Source organism: Lithobates pipiens, unplaced genomic scaffold (assembly GCF_037356315.1).
Source record: "Lithobates pipiens isolate NorthernLeopardFrog02 unplaced genomic scaffold, aLitPip1_a1.2 Scaffold_18, whole genome shotgun sequence".
NCBI classification, from domain to species: Eukaryota; Metazoa; Chordata; class Amphibia; order Anura; family Ranidae; genus Lithobates; species Lithobates pipiens.
In genome coordinates, this window is record NW_027507758.1 from 353466719 (window position 1) to 353481948 (window position 15230).

Sequence of the window (15230 nt, forward strand, 5' to 3'; positions counted from 1 at the left end):
TTGGTCGGGAAATATTTCCAACATGTTGGAAATTTGGATCGGACGGAGATTCGGACGGAATCAGTCCGATGCATACCACACACAGTCGGGTTATCTGACGAGGCGGTCCGATAAGACTCATTCCGACAGATTCTCCGACCGTGTGTACAAGGGCTTAGAGCTTTGGAGAGAAACAAATAAACACTGCCGATACATGTGCTTAGTTCCAATTTCATAACTGGGGTTTACAACCATTTTATATATTAAGAAATACAGTGAGCACTATAAGTTCATTTTATACATGTGATGTGTATCTAAGCCACAGACAATGGACCCCATATGTGTGTACTAGCCCTGCAGGAAAGTGTAAAAGCACTATTTGACCTTATTTATGATGAGAGATAAAAATGTTGAGCATATTGCAATATCACATGGTGGAGTGCACTGTTGTTACTGTGGAATTACACATTCACAGCAGATTTTAAATTGATCACAGTAACACAAAAGTGTTGCAATATATATTTGGATACACTATGCATATATTATTGGCTGGTGGAGGTGTTCACAATTGTCCATAGAAGAGCACGGTGGTGATTTATATCTACGGATGTTCACTGATCAAGATTTTATACATATATTTGTATTGGGCTATATTTAATGTAGTGGGTTGTTTGATTCATGTACACAGATTTGCAATTTTAAGAGAGTAGCGTTGCACTGTATATATTTGTATTAATTTTGTGTATACTGAGGTGATTCAATGATGCCCTGTACACACGACCGTTTTTTTCATCGGAATAAACTCGGAAGGTTTTTCTGACGGAATTCAGACGGAATTCCGCTGAAGCTGTCTTGTGTACACACAATCACACCAAATTCCGACCGCCAAGAACGCGGTGACATACAACACATACGACGGGGCTAGAAAAAGGAAGTTCAATAGCCAGTAGCCAATAGCTTCCGTCTCGTACTTGATTCAGAACATGCGTCGTTTTTGGTACGTTCGAACAGCATACAGATGAGCGGTTTTCCCGATAGGAATTTGTTCTGTCTGAAAAATATAGAACATGTTCTCTTTCTAGGTCTGTCAGAATTTTCTAAGTAAAAAGTCAGATGGGGCATACACACGGTCGGAATATATGATGAAAAGCTCACATCATACTTTTTCTGTCGCAAATTCCGTTTATGTATACGGGTCATTAGAGTGTTTAGTGGGGGTTATTTACGAAAGGCAACTCCACTTTACACTACAAGTGCAAACTACAAGTGCAAAATGCACTTGAAATTGCACTGCAAGTGCACTTGGAAGTGCAGTTGCTGTAGATCCGAGGGGGATATGCATGGAAAATAAAAAAAAACTGCATTTTAGCTTGCACATGATTAGATGATAAAATCAGCAGAGCTTCCCCTCATTTCAGATCTACACCTCAGATTTACAGACTGCACTTCCAAATGCACTTTCAGTGCAATTTCAAGTGCACTTTGCACTTGTAGTTTCCATTTGTGGTGTAAAGTGGATTTGCCTTTCGTAAATAACCCCCCATATTTGGTATACATATATTTTTTGCACAATAATTTTCACTTAACACTTTAATTATAATTAGGGGTGGCGCTGATTGTTACATATACGCCAAATATGTTTTGTTGTTACTGTTTTTATACATACACTTACATTTTAATTCAAATAAAATAATCTACTTTTCTATTTATTTATTTTTTAAACTTAAACACCATATATTTTAATTTTCTGCCATTAGAAACTGTGAAAGTTTTCAACCTGTAGCAAATGTAAAATAAAAAAATATATGCAGTAAATATTTGATTGAACTTGACACAGTTTGACTTTTCTTTATTTCTAATTGGCAGTGCCTGTCTACCATTAAACCATAGCATGGAAAATGTTACCATAAGAGAACATCGGTTTGCAGAGAACTTCATCACCACAACAATGTTCCCTATAACAGGATTCAACTATATTATTCTAGAGTTTGTCTTCTCCAAAGGACGGCCATTCAGACAGCGTTTATATACTAACTGTGAGTTGCAATTTCCTGTATGAATGTAAAAAATAATTCAATGTATGCTTATACCCTTTACCTTGACACTCCTGCTGACATCATTGCTGTGTGTATGATAGACACCAGTGCAGGAATTGTGTCTCTGCCCCCCCCCCCCCCCCCCCCCCATGCTTGGCCTACAACTGGCCAGACACAAAACACAATCCTATCTAGTGGGACTAATAGCTGAAAAAATATGAAAATGCTGCTGCAATTGGATCTATCTATCTATCTATCTATCTATCTATCTATCTATCTATCTATCTATCTATCTATCTATCTACCTAACTGTCTGTCTGTCAATAAATGTCACAGCACAATGGTTGAACACTATCAATAATATTCATGTAATGCATTCATATTTTTCTTTTTAGATCTACTTACCTTTTTGATGATTGTGCAAGTAACAGTTTATGTTTTTGTGTTGTTTGCTGATATTGAAGATATGTACACTGTTCTGGAGGTATAGTATTTTGTAACAATTGTCTTAATTATTGTAAAAGACTGCCCAGTATAAAATTAACATAACTATGAGTACTTATTTTAGCTATATGAGTAACCTTATGTAATTGATGAGTACATTTTTATTATTTTTTTTATGAAAAAGTCAAGTTTTTGTTGTGTTGTTAGAATATACTGTATATATATTGCTATGTCTGTATATATTGAATAAAGCACCTTATATTCCAAATAGAATGATCAAAAAAATACAGTTTGATACCCGTGTTTCCCTGAAAAGAAGACTTACCCCAAAAATAAGACCTTGCGCTATTTTCCAGGATGGTTGCAATATAAACCCTACCCCGAAAAAAAGCCCTAGTTTAAAATGCTTGTACTCTCTGCACAAATCCCTTGCCCCACAACTTTCCCAGCTCTACTCTCCACACAAATCACCCCACTTACCAAGCCCTCCTCTCTGCCCAAATCCCCCCACTTTCTCAGCCCTCCTCTCTGCACAAATCCCTCCACTTTCTAAGCCCTCCTCCCCACACACATCCTCCACCACTTTCCAAGCCCTCCTCCCTGCCCAAATCCCCCTTCACTTTCCCAGCCTCCTCTCCACACAAATCCCCCCACCACTTTCCAAGCCCTCCTCTCCCCACAAATCCCCCCACCATTTTCCAAGACCTCCTCTCCGCACAAACCCCCCGCCACTTTCCCAGCCCTCCTCTTCGCACAAATCCTCCCCACCACTTTCCAAGCCCTCCTCTCCACACAATCCCCCCCCCACATTCCAAGCCCTCCTCTCTGCACAAACCCCCCCCCCCTACCACTTTCCAAGCCCTCCTCTCCACACGGATTCCCCCCAACTTTCCAGGCTTGCCTCTGTGCACAAATTCCCCCTCCACACATACATTTTTCCAGTTCTCCTCCATGCTCAAATCCCACCACACACTTTCACAGTTCTCTCTGCACAATTCCCCCCCTTCACAGTTCTCTCTCCGTAAACTCAGTCTCTGCAGAGCTCTTCCCTCCTCCCCCCCCCCCCCCCGTTTTCCTTCCCAGCTCCCTCACCTCTTCTGCCACCAGTGCCCCAGTCCATATGGTATGCGCTGGCTTTTTTTTCAGCTGATCGAGGAGCTGTAGCTGGGCCAGATTTTCAGGGCTGCTCCGCTCTTTGCGCTACAATGTGAGTAGAAGCGGGGATGGAAGCTGCCTCCTGAACCAATACAGACAGCTGTACGTTGCTGTGCTGTGACCCCAAAAAACTCAAGGGCTGCATGGCGCTAGTGTATCATGACGGGTTGAAGCAGAGAGGGTGGTCATAGGTGCTGGAATGGCATTCTGGCAGAAAAAAAGCCCTGATTAAATAAGTAACATTGTGGAACATTAATAAAACTAAGTTACATTATTTAAACTTTTGATATATTGTTAATATATATATATATATATATATATATATATATATATATATATATAGAGAGAGAGAGAGAGAATGTTTTCTATATTTCCTCAATTAATAAATTATTATTCTTGGTTCTGTCCTCAGCTGGTGTGTACCCCGTATTACTGGAGAGTGAACATCTTTATCATGATGGTTGTTTTATTTATCATGTCGTACCTTGGAGAGGTAACTTAACACATTATTTTCTTACAGTTATGCATAATTATTATTAACAGTACTAAGAGAAAGCATGCAGTGTCATCACATACAGTCAAAAGTCACAACTAATCCAAGTATTGTCTGATATCCCCAACAGTACTTCAGCCCCATCCCCAGAATTAGCATTATTGAATTCAGAAATTGACAACCTCTCTCCTCAACAGACATGTCGCTACGCATATCCTTTTAGCAGCAAGACTATAGTGTAGCTATAAGTAAAAGTGAAAAAAAACCTGCGCCAGAAATTAAACAATTTAAATACAATGTATCAATTTAACAGCTGTTTCAATTGTGTGATAAATGTGAAAAGTGATGCCACAGGAATTATATAAGACAAACAGTGCTAACAATGGAACTACTAATTCCCACAATAAATAAAAACTGTTAGTGAATATATGAATTATTACATAAAAACATAAAATAAAAGTACAAATATAGTCGAATAATGTTGAATTTGATGAATCTTTCATTCACATGAAGTGTCACACAATAGTGAACCAATCGTGCTCATACACGATGTATGTACAAAGTGAAGGTCCCTACTCACCGAATGGAGTTTACCCTAATTACCTTATGATAAGAAAGGTCAAATGCGCTGTGCGGTCTCATTGACCAAATGTTTGCAGGAACCACCTCCCGTCATTGCCCAATGATCCGGTTAACAGCCCAGAGGAATCGGCCCACACAAGATGAGATCCAGACCACGATATGGACTAAATGATCAGTGGCTCCACTCACAAGCTCCGACTATGTGTCCTAGCTTTGGACGGATGGTGTGTTGGATCAAGCTATAGACGGTATGCAACAAGCACCGCTGTTTTCTTGGAAAGTTTGAGAGGACTTTTATGTGATATACCATACGATGCAGTCTCAAAGATCAATGACTCCACTCATGAGCTCTGACCAACAGCTTACTACTGCTATCCGTACTCCAGAAGGACAACCCCATAGTGTTTCATCATAGCATAAACCAGTTTGAATCTTTAATAAAACTTGATTAAAATTGCAGATACAGTTATCAAGCAAGTAGGTAAAGAAAACAGCTTGCTGTAAACACTTGTTATATCACATAAAGGTCCTTGCAAACTTTCCAAGAAAACAGCTGTGCTTATTGCATACAGTCTATAGCTTGATCCAACACATCATGCACCAAAGCTAGGACACATGGTCGGAGCTCGTGAGTGGAGCCATTGATCGTTGAGACTGTATTGTGGCCTGAATCTCGCCTTGTGTGGGAGAGCGAAGGCTGATTCCTCTGTGCTGTTCACCGGGATCACGGATCATCGGACAGTGATGGAAGGCAGTTCCTCCAAACATTTGGTCATTGAGACCGCACAGCGCATTTCTCTTATCATAAGGTAATTAGGGTCAACTCCATTCAGTGAGTAGGGACTAGTGATGGACGAACGTTTCGCCCGGCGGTCGTTTCGCGGCGAATTTCCGACATTCGCGGTCCGCACGTTCGAACGCCTTTTTCCGTCGTTCGCCGCGGCGGACTTACGTGTTTAATGTATACAAGAACTTTAACCTTTGGTGACACGTTTATCATGTGATACAGGACAGCCAATTGAGACATGACAGCACATGGACACTTGTACATTCCCCCTAACCTATAAATACACCCGATCCGGTGGCCATTTTACATTCTTTCTTCTGTTACGATAGGGACAGGTTCCTGTGTGGAGTAGGGAGAGATAAACCACTAGCTATTTGGTACACAAAAGTTCTTTTCAGGACTGGTATAGGTGTTAGGTGTTGATAGGTTTGCTGTGCTGCTGATTCTTGCAGCAGCCTGAGTGTCTTTTGTTAGTTTAGAGAAAGGGAAAGGACGGTGTATGCTACAGGGACAGCCAGATTAGTCTTTCATCATCATCATCATCATCATCATCATTAGCTGTTACTATCAAGGTCCACAAAAGAGCTGTTCCAGTAACCACTAATCGTTCTCTTTTTTTGCCAATTTGTATAGGGACAGGAAGGAAGCAGTGTTGTCAGGCAGTGAGGGTAATTTTAAAGACTTGCTGTTATTATTAGTTCCACAAAGGTTCTTTTCAGGACTGGTATCAGTGGTACAGTAATAGGCTTGTACATGTATAATATTCTTTCTTCCAAATATAGAAAGGATATTATACTTGACTGCTGCCCTTCTGCTGCAGTCTGCTAAACATTCACAACTCACTTGTTCCACAAAAGTTCTTATAAGGACTGGTAACTTGGTATAGGGTGCTACGGTACATAGGCTTGAGTGCGGTACAGTCTGCTGTTCTGTAAGGACCGCTATCGGTCCACAATAGATAGGGTTGACGTGCACCACTGCTGACCGCTGCCCTATACTGCAGCAGTCCTTCAGCGGTATAGGGACTGACGTACAGTCTGCTAATCACTAACACACAACCTGCTTGTTCCACAAAAGTTCTTATAAGGACTGGTAACTTGGTATAGGGTGCTACGGTACATAGGCTTGAGTGCGGTACAGTCTGCTGTTCTGTAAGGACCGCTATCGGTCCACAATAGATAGGGTTGACGTGCACCACTGCTGACCGCTGCCCTATACTGCAGCAGTCCTTCAGCGGTATAGGGACTGACGTACAGTCTGCTAAACACTAATACACAACCTGCTTGGTCCACAAAAGTTCTTATAAGGACTGGTAACTTGGTATAGGGTGCTACGGTACATAGGCTTGAGTGCGGTACAGTCTGCTGTTCTGTAAGGACCGCTATAGGTCCACAATAGATAGGGTTGACGTGCACCACTGCTGACCGCTCACCTATACTGCAGCAGTCCTTCAGCGGTATAGGGACTGACGTACAGTCTGCTAATCACTAACACACAACCTGCTTGTTCCACAAAAGTTCTTATAAGGACTGGTAACTTGGTATAGGGTGCTACGGTACATAGGCTTGAGTGCGGTACAGTCTGCTGTTCTGTAAGGACCGCTATCGGTCCACAATAGATAGGGTTGACGTGCACCACTGCTGACCGCTGCCCTATACTGCAGCAGTCCTTCAGCGGTATAGGGACTGACGTACAGTCTGCTAAACACTAATACACAACCTGCTTGGTCCACAAAAGTTCTTATAAGGACTGGTAACTTGGTATAGGGTGCTACGGTACATAGGCTTGAGTGCGGTACAGTCTGCTGTTCTGTAAGGACCGCTATAGGTCCACAATAGATAGGGTTGACGTGCACCACTGCTGACCGCTCACCTATACTGCAGCAGTCCTTCAGCGGTATAGGGACTGACGTACAGTCTGCTAATCACTAACACACAACCTGCTTGTTCCACAAAAGTTCTTATAAGGACTGGTAACTTGGTATAGGGTGCTACGGTACATAGGCTTGAGTGCGGTACAGTCTGCTGTTCTGTAAGGACCGCTATCGGTCCACAATAGATAGGGTTGACGTGCACCACTGCTGACCGCTGCCCTATACTGCAGCAGTCCTTCAGCGGTATAGGGACTGACGTACAGTCTGCTAAACACTAATACACAACCTGCTTGGTCCACAAAAGTTCTTATAAGGACTGGTAACTTGGTATAGGGTGCTACGGTACATAGGCTTGAGTGCGGTACAGTCTGCTGTTCTGTAAGGACCGCTATCGGTCCACAATAGATAGGGTTGACGTGCACCACTGCTGACCGCTCACCTATACTGCAGCAGTCCTTCAGCGGTATAGGGACTGACGTACAGTCTGCTAAACACTAATACACAACCTGCTTGGTCCACAAAAGTTCTTATAAGGACTGGTAACTTGGTATAGGGTGCTACGGTACATAGGCTTGAGTGCGGTACAGTCTGCTGTTCTGTAAGGACCGCTATAGGTCCACAATAGATAGGGTTGACGTGCACCACTGCTGACCGCTCACCTATACTGCAGCAGTCCTTCAGCGGTATAGGGACTGACGTACAGTCTGCTAATCACTAACACACAACCTGCTTGTTCCACAAAAGTTCTTATAAGGACTGGTAACTTGGTATAGGGTGCTACGGTACATAGGCTTGAGTGCGGTACAGTCTGCTGTTCTGTAAGGACCGCTATCGGTCCACAATAGATAGGGTTGACGTGCACCACTGCTGACCGCTGCCCTATACTGCAGCAGTCCTTCAGCGGTATAGGGACTGACGTACAGTCTGCTAAACACTAATACACAACCTGCTTGGTCCACAAAAGTTCTTATAAGGACTGGTAACTTGGTATAGGGTGCTACGGTACATAGGCTTGAGTGCGGTACAGTCTGCTGTTCTGTAAGGACCGCTATCGGTCCACAATAGATAGGGTTGACGTGCACCACTGCTGACCGCTCACCTATACTGCAGCAGTCCTTCAGCGGTATAGGGACTGACGTACAGTCTGCTAATCACTAACACACAACCTGCTTGTTCCACAAAAGTTCTTATAAGGACTGGTAACTTGGTATAGGGTGCTACGGTACATAGGCTTGAGTGCGGTACAGTCTGCTGTTCTGTAAGGACCGCTATCGGTCCACAATAGATAGGGTTGACGTGCACCACTGCTGACCGCTGCCCTATACTGCAGCAGTCCTTCAGCGGTATAGGGACTGACGTACAGTCTGCTAAACACTAATACACAACCTGCTTGGTCCACAAAAGTTCTTATAAGGACTGGTAACTTGGTATAGGGTGCTACGGTACATAGGCTTGAGTGCGGTACAGTCTGCTGTTCTGTAAGGACCGCTATCGGTCCACAATAGATAGGGTTGACGTGCACCACTGCTGACCGCTGCCCTATACTGCAGCAGTCCTTCAGCGGTATAGGGACTGACGTACAGTCTGCTAAACACTAATACACAACCTGCTTGGTCCACAAAAGTTCTTATAAGGACTGGTAACTTGGTATAGGGTGCTACGGTACATAGGCTTGAGTGCGGTACAGTCTGCTGTTCTGTAAGGACCGCTATCGGTCCACAATAGATAGGGTTGACGTGCACCACTGCTGACCGCTGCCCTATACTGCAGCAGTCCTTCAGCGGTATAGGGACTGACGTACAGTCTGCTAAACACTAATACACAACCTGCTTGGTCCACAAAAGTTCTTATAAGGACTGGTAACTTGGTATAGGGTGCTACGGTACATAGGCTTGAGTGCGGTACAGTCTGCTGTTCTGTAAGGACCGCTATCGGTCCACAATAGATAGGGTTGACGTGCACCACTGCTGACCGCTCACCTATACTGCAGCAGTCCTTCATCGGTATAGGGACTAAGAGTTTTGTCACAGGGTCATTTAAAAAATGACAGGCAGAGGAAGAGGCAGGCCCTTCCGCAGGGGTGGTAGGGGTAGGGCAGGAGCAACAGGCTTGAGCCAAAGTGGGAAGTTGCAGAAGGTGCGTTCAATTACTTTAAAGGATGCACCAGACTTGGTTGAGTGGCTCGCTCAGCCTTACTCTTCTGCACCCTCCTCATCCTCTCGATCTGCACCCTCTTCTTCACTCTCTGCTATGTGCACCCCCAAAGACACTACCACCAACAACACGACCACCACCACCACCACCACATACCTTCCGCTTGAGTCACTGGAATTATTTTCCGATCCATATCAAGAGGACATTTCTGATGCGCAGCCACTCTTGGTATTGGATCAGGAAGAGGAGGTAGCAACAAGCGCTACTCAGCAGTCTGACGCCAGTACCCAGATCAGCCCAAGGAGGAGGTTGGTCCCCGGTGTTGCTGCCTACTCCGAGATCTCTACTTATAGCGGTGGGGAAGGTGACGTTGATGATGACGTGTCTAGTGATGTCACGTGGGTGCCCACAAGAGAGGAAGAGGAGGGGAGTTCAGAGGGAGATATGGACCAGCAGATAGGGAGGAGAAGCAGCAATGACTTACATTGCACAGCAGGGACAAAGCAGACTGCAAATGTATCAGGAGCGAGTCATCGACCATGTACGGTCACATCTGGCGCTCCCAGGACACCGGCACATGGCTCCGCAGTGTGGGCTTTTTTTAACGTGTCCGCTGCTGACAATAGCGTTGCCATCTGCAATCTTTGCAGTCAACGCGTTAGTCGCGGTAAGCCCAATACTCACCTAGGGACGACCGCCTTAAGAAGGCACATGAGCAGCCATCACCGAGCCCAGTGGGAGCAACGGAACACACAAAGCCACACTGCAGGCTCTCACCGTCCAGCCTCGTCTTCTACTTCTCCTTCTCCTCTCTCCTCACAATTGTCCTCCACTCCACCTTCCATCACGCCAAGCTCACATTTTTCTGCAAAAAGGCAGGCTTCCGTGGGCCTAATGTTTGAGCGTAAAAAAATGATGACGCCGGATAACCCTCTTGCCCAACGGTTGGCGGCTGGCTTGTCAGAACTCATAGCCCGCCAACTACTGCCATATAAACTGGTGGACTCGGAGGCCTTTCGCAAATTTGTGGCCATTGGAACACCACAATGGAAGGTCCCAGGAAGGAAGTATTTCTCAGAGAAGGGCATCCCAGAGCTATATGGCCATGTTCAGCGGCAAGTGAATGTATCTCTGGCACACAGTGTCGGTGCCAAGATACATCTGACCACAGACACGTGGTCTAGCAAACACGGGCAGGGAAGGTATATCAGTTTTACTGCCCACTGGGTGAACCTTCTGACGGCCGTCAAGCATGTAACCCGTGGCACCCGTGTAGATTTGGTTTTACCGCCACGGATTGCATGCAGGCCTGACTCTTCTTCTCCTCCTCCTACTCCATCCTCCTCCCTCTCCTCCTCAGCTGCCTCCTCCTTTTCCGCTGCTAGCGTCTCTTCCACTGCACCGCCCAAGCTCCCCAGAACCTATTCCACATGCCAGGTGAGACGTTGCCATGCCGTGCTGCGTCTGTTGTGCCTGGAAGCAAAGAGCCACACTGGCCCGGCACTCCTTTCAGCTTTGCGTTCACAGGCAGATGAGTGGCTAACACCGCTCAATTTGACAGTTGGTAAAGTGGTGTGTGACAACGGTGCCAATCTGCTTAGCGCATTGAAACAGGGCAAAATCACGCACGTGCCGTGCATGGCAAACGTCTTAAACTTGGTCGTGCAGCGATTCCTTGTCAAATACCCTGGGGTCCAGGACATCTTGCGGCAGGCAAGGAAAATCTCGGCCCATTTCAGAAGATCTTACACGGCCATGGCTCGCCTTGCTGACATTCAGCGGCGACACCATCTGCCGGTCAGACGTCTTATTTGCGATTGCCCGACGCGATGGAACTCAACCTTCTATATGCTTGATAGGCTGCTCCAGCAGAAACGTGCAGTTAACGTCTACCTGTATGAACTCTGCGAAAGAAACGGTTCTGGGGAGCTGGGTTTTTTTTCACCGCGCCAGTGGCTGCTCATGCGCGACACATGCAGACTTCTGCGGCCATTTGAGGAGATCACCAAACTGGTCAGTCGCAGCCATGGCGCCATCAGTGACATGGTACCTTATGCCTTCTTTCTGGAGCGTGCATTGCGTCGTGTCATTGATCAGGCTGTGGAGGAGCAGGAGCGGGAAGATGAGGAAGTCGCAATGCTGGATGAATTCCCAGGGGGGGCTACTCTATCTGAGACAAGTCAACAACAGGAGTCTGATGAGGAGTCAGAGGAGGATGGTGCCGGGGCGGATGAGCAGGAGCAAGAAGAGCATGCTTTAAACCTTTCTGGGATCCCTGTTGTGCGAGGATGGGGAGAGGAGAATGAAGAGGACGACATTATCCTGGATGATGAGCAGGAGCCAGGCCACCACACCGCTTCCACTTTAGTGCAAATGGGGGCCTTCATGCTCCAGTGTTTTAATAGGGACCCCCGTATAAAAAGCATGAGGGTCAAGGACCAGTACTGGGTGGCAACGTACTTAGACCCCCCGGTACAAACACAAAATGGCGGAAATGTTACCGCCGTCGCAGAGGGCTGTCAGAATGCAGCACTTCCAGGCCTTGCTTCGAGAAATGCTGCATTCTGCTTTTGCGTGCGCTGGCAGAGGAGCAATTCCCACTCCCAGAGAAGGATTTGCGGGTACCAATCCAACAGCGCCTGCAAGAAGAGGCCGGTTTGAAGATGTGTTGGTGACTTCGGATATGAGGTCATTCTTTCAGCCGACCCATCGACAGGTGTCATCCGGATCCAGCATCAGGGAACGCCTAGACCGTCAGGTGTCCGACTACATTGGGTTAACGGCCGATGTGGACGCTCTGAGGAGTGATGAACCCCTAGACTACTGGGTGGGCAGGCTTGACCTCTGGCCAGAGCTTGCCCAATTTGCAATCGAACTGTTGGCTTGCCCCTCATCCAGTGTCCTGTCCGAAAGGACGTTCAGCGCAGCAGGGGGGATTGTGACCGATAAGCGTACTCGCCTAGCTCACGACAGTGTTAACTACCTCACATTTCTAAAAATGAATGAGGCATGGATCTCGGAGGAATTCAACACATGTGACCAGTAGACCATGTATATGTCTATAAACTATTTTTTTAATCAAGCACACAGACCTTCTTAATTCATTTGGCTCACTTCCTTGACCCAAAAAAGCACACCGTACTATATGCCCCTACCCTCCTCTTTGAAGAGGTTGAGCGGTGTCATATTTCTACTGGGGCTGCTTATGATATCCCTGTGCTGTGCTGACTTCCTCCTGGGGGTTCTTATTATGAAGGGATCACACTATCCCTGTGCTGTGCTGACTTCCTCCTGGGGGTTCTTATTATGAGGGGATCACACCATCCCTGTGCTGTGCTGACTTCCTCCTGGGGCTGCTTACGGTGCTGCTGTCAGTGCTGTATGTCACGGTGCTGCTGTCAGCGCTGTATGTCACGGTGCTGCTGTCAGCGCTGTATGTCACGGTGCTGCTGTCAGCGCTGTATGTCACGGTGCTGCTGTCAGCGCTGTATGTCACGGTGCTGCTGTCAGCGCTGTATGTCACGGTGCTGCTGTCAGCGCTGTATGTCACGGTGCTGCTGTCAGCGCTGTATGTCACGGTGCTGCTGTCAGCGCTGTATGTCACGGTGCTGCTGTCAGCGCTGTATGTCACGGTGCTGCTGTCAGCGCTGTATGTCACGGTGCTGCTGTCAGCGCTGTATGTCACGGTGCTGCTGTCAGTGCTCTGTATTACGGTGCTGCTGTCAGATGCCTCTATCACGGTGCATGTGTCATTCCGGTATGTCACGCTGCTGGTGATCATCTCCTGCACCCTCTTCTTTGCCTACCCTGGTCCCTGACCTTCCCTCTCCTCCATTGCCTTCATTAGCTCCATAGTCCTGAATTGTTAGAACAATTTCCCAAATAAAATAAAAATGCTTGTAGTTATCGATCCCAAATTCACCTCATACATGTATTATGTCATTGTCCAGATGGTGGGACTACGTTTTACCCCCTAATAATTACCACGTGGCCGCAAATTCGACATGAAGGTTTGCAAAGTTCGCCTCCCATTGAAGTCAATGGGGCCCGCGGCGAACGTTCGGTTTCGCGAACGTTTGGGTCCGTTCGCATTTCGCGTTCGCGAAACGTCCCGTCGGAAGTTCGTCCATCACTAGTAGGGACCTTCACTTTTTTCATACATCATTTGGGAGCACTCTCAATATTGGTTCACTATTGTGTGACACTTCCACAAAGAGCATTTTTTTGTACATGAAAGATTCATCTGAGGCCGCGTACAGTTCGCCCAACTTTGTCCGTCCAACAGTTTCGGCAAACAGTCCGCTCAAACTTAGCATGGACGGACATGGCCACACACGACGGACGAACAGTTTGCTGAAACCGTGCGCGATGACGTGAACGGCACGTACGACGGGACGAAAAATATGACGTCCTATACACTGCATTATAGCTTTCGGCGTGAAAATCCTTTCTGAGCATGCGCGCAACTTTGTTTGACGAACAAGCCTACACACGAGCGGGCTGTTCGCTGAAACAAGGTTTCAGCGGACAGTTTTTCGGAAATTCCGAAAAACCTTGTCCGTCCAACTGTCCGCTGAAACTGTCCGCTGAAAGCCCACACACGAGCGGACTGTCCGCCCAAACACTGTTCAGCGGACAAAGTTGCGCGAACAGTCCGCCCGTGTGTACGCGGCCTAATTCAACATTGGACAATATTTGTACTTTTTTATTTTATGTTTTTATGTAATTAATCACATGTTCACTGACAGTTTTTATTTATTGTGAGAATTATTAGTTCCATTGCTAGCACTGTTTGTCTTATGCCACATACACACGACTAGACTTTTCGATGGACTAGGTCAGACGGAACAAATCCGCTGGACAATTCGATCATGTGTGGGCTTCATCGGACCTTTGCTGTCTAAAAATCAGATGGACTTTAGATTTAAAACATGTCTCAAATCTTTCCGACGGACTCGAGTCCAGTCGAAAAATCAATTCGTCTGTATGCTAGCCCGATGGACGAAAACCGACGCTACTGCAGCTATTGGCTACTGGCTATGAACTTTCTTATTCTATTCCGGTCGTACGTCATCACGTTTGTATCCATCTGACTTTGGTGTGCTTGTGTGTGGCCAAGTCCGTTCATTCGGAAAGTCCGTCGGAACTCTGCCGAAAGTCCGTCGGGAAGACCGTCGGACCTAGTCGCATCACTTTTCACATTTATAGTGTAGCTAGAAATTGGAAATCTTCTAGCCCCCTTATGATTTTCAAAACTATGGACCTAGTCCAGAATCAAAGCTACTACAAAATGATGATGGCCTCAATAAAAGCTGCTATGCCCGGGTGGTTCTCCTCTGGCAGCCTTGGACACAATGATTATAAAATAGACACCATGCTGGTATCACATAATACACACCAAGCTCTTTTCCTAACATACTTCAGCCCTAGAACTGGTGTGGGAGGCTCCTAAATTGCTTACCTTCCCATAAGGATAGTCTGATCTCACCTTGGTATTGAAGACTTAATGTTGAACTTATTAGCTATATTCAACTGATGCATGTTTCACTTGCTTTTCTGTTTCTCGGCAAAACTACTTTATTACTCTGTACATGTTGTATACTTTGAACATGATTGGAATGGAGATGGATACTTATTTACATTTTGTTCTGCCCTGTTTATGTACCAGAAACCTCAATAAAAATGTATTGAAACAAAAAACATAATTTCATTGACAAAAAACAAAAT

General features: G+C 46.0%; 1 protein-coding gene across 4 annotated transcripts in view; it reads left to right on the top strand.

Annotated features, from left to right (window-relative positions):
- The window catches only part of LOC143988162 (putative cation-transporting ATPase 13A4), a 162071-nt gene that overhangs the window by 138691 nt on the left and 8150 nt on the right, over positions 1 to 15230 (top strand). For all 4 annotated transcript variants that reach the window (XM_077487495.1, XM_077487493.1, XM_077487494.1 and 1 more), the window contains 3 exons: positions 1846 to 2015; positions 2411 to 2499; positions 4027 to 4107. In XM_077487495.1, coding sequence (XP_077343621.1) covers positions 1846 to 2015; positions 2411 to 2499; positions 4027 to 4107 — 340 coding nt within the window. The remainder of the gene's footprint in view (positions 1 to 1845; positions 2016 to 2410; positions 2500 to 4026; positions 4108 to 15230) is intronic.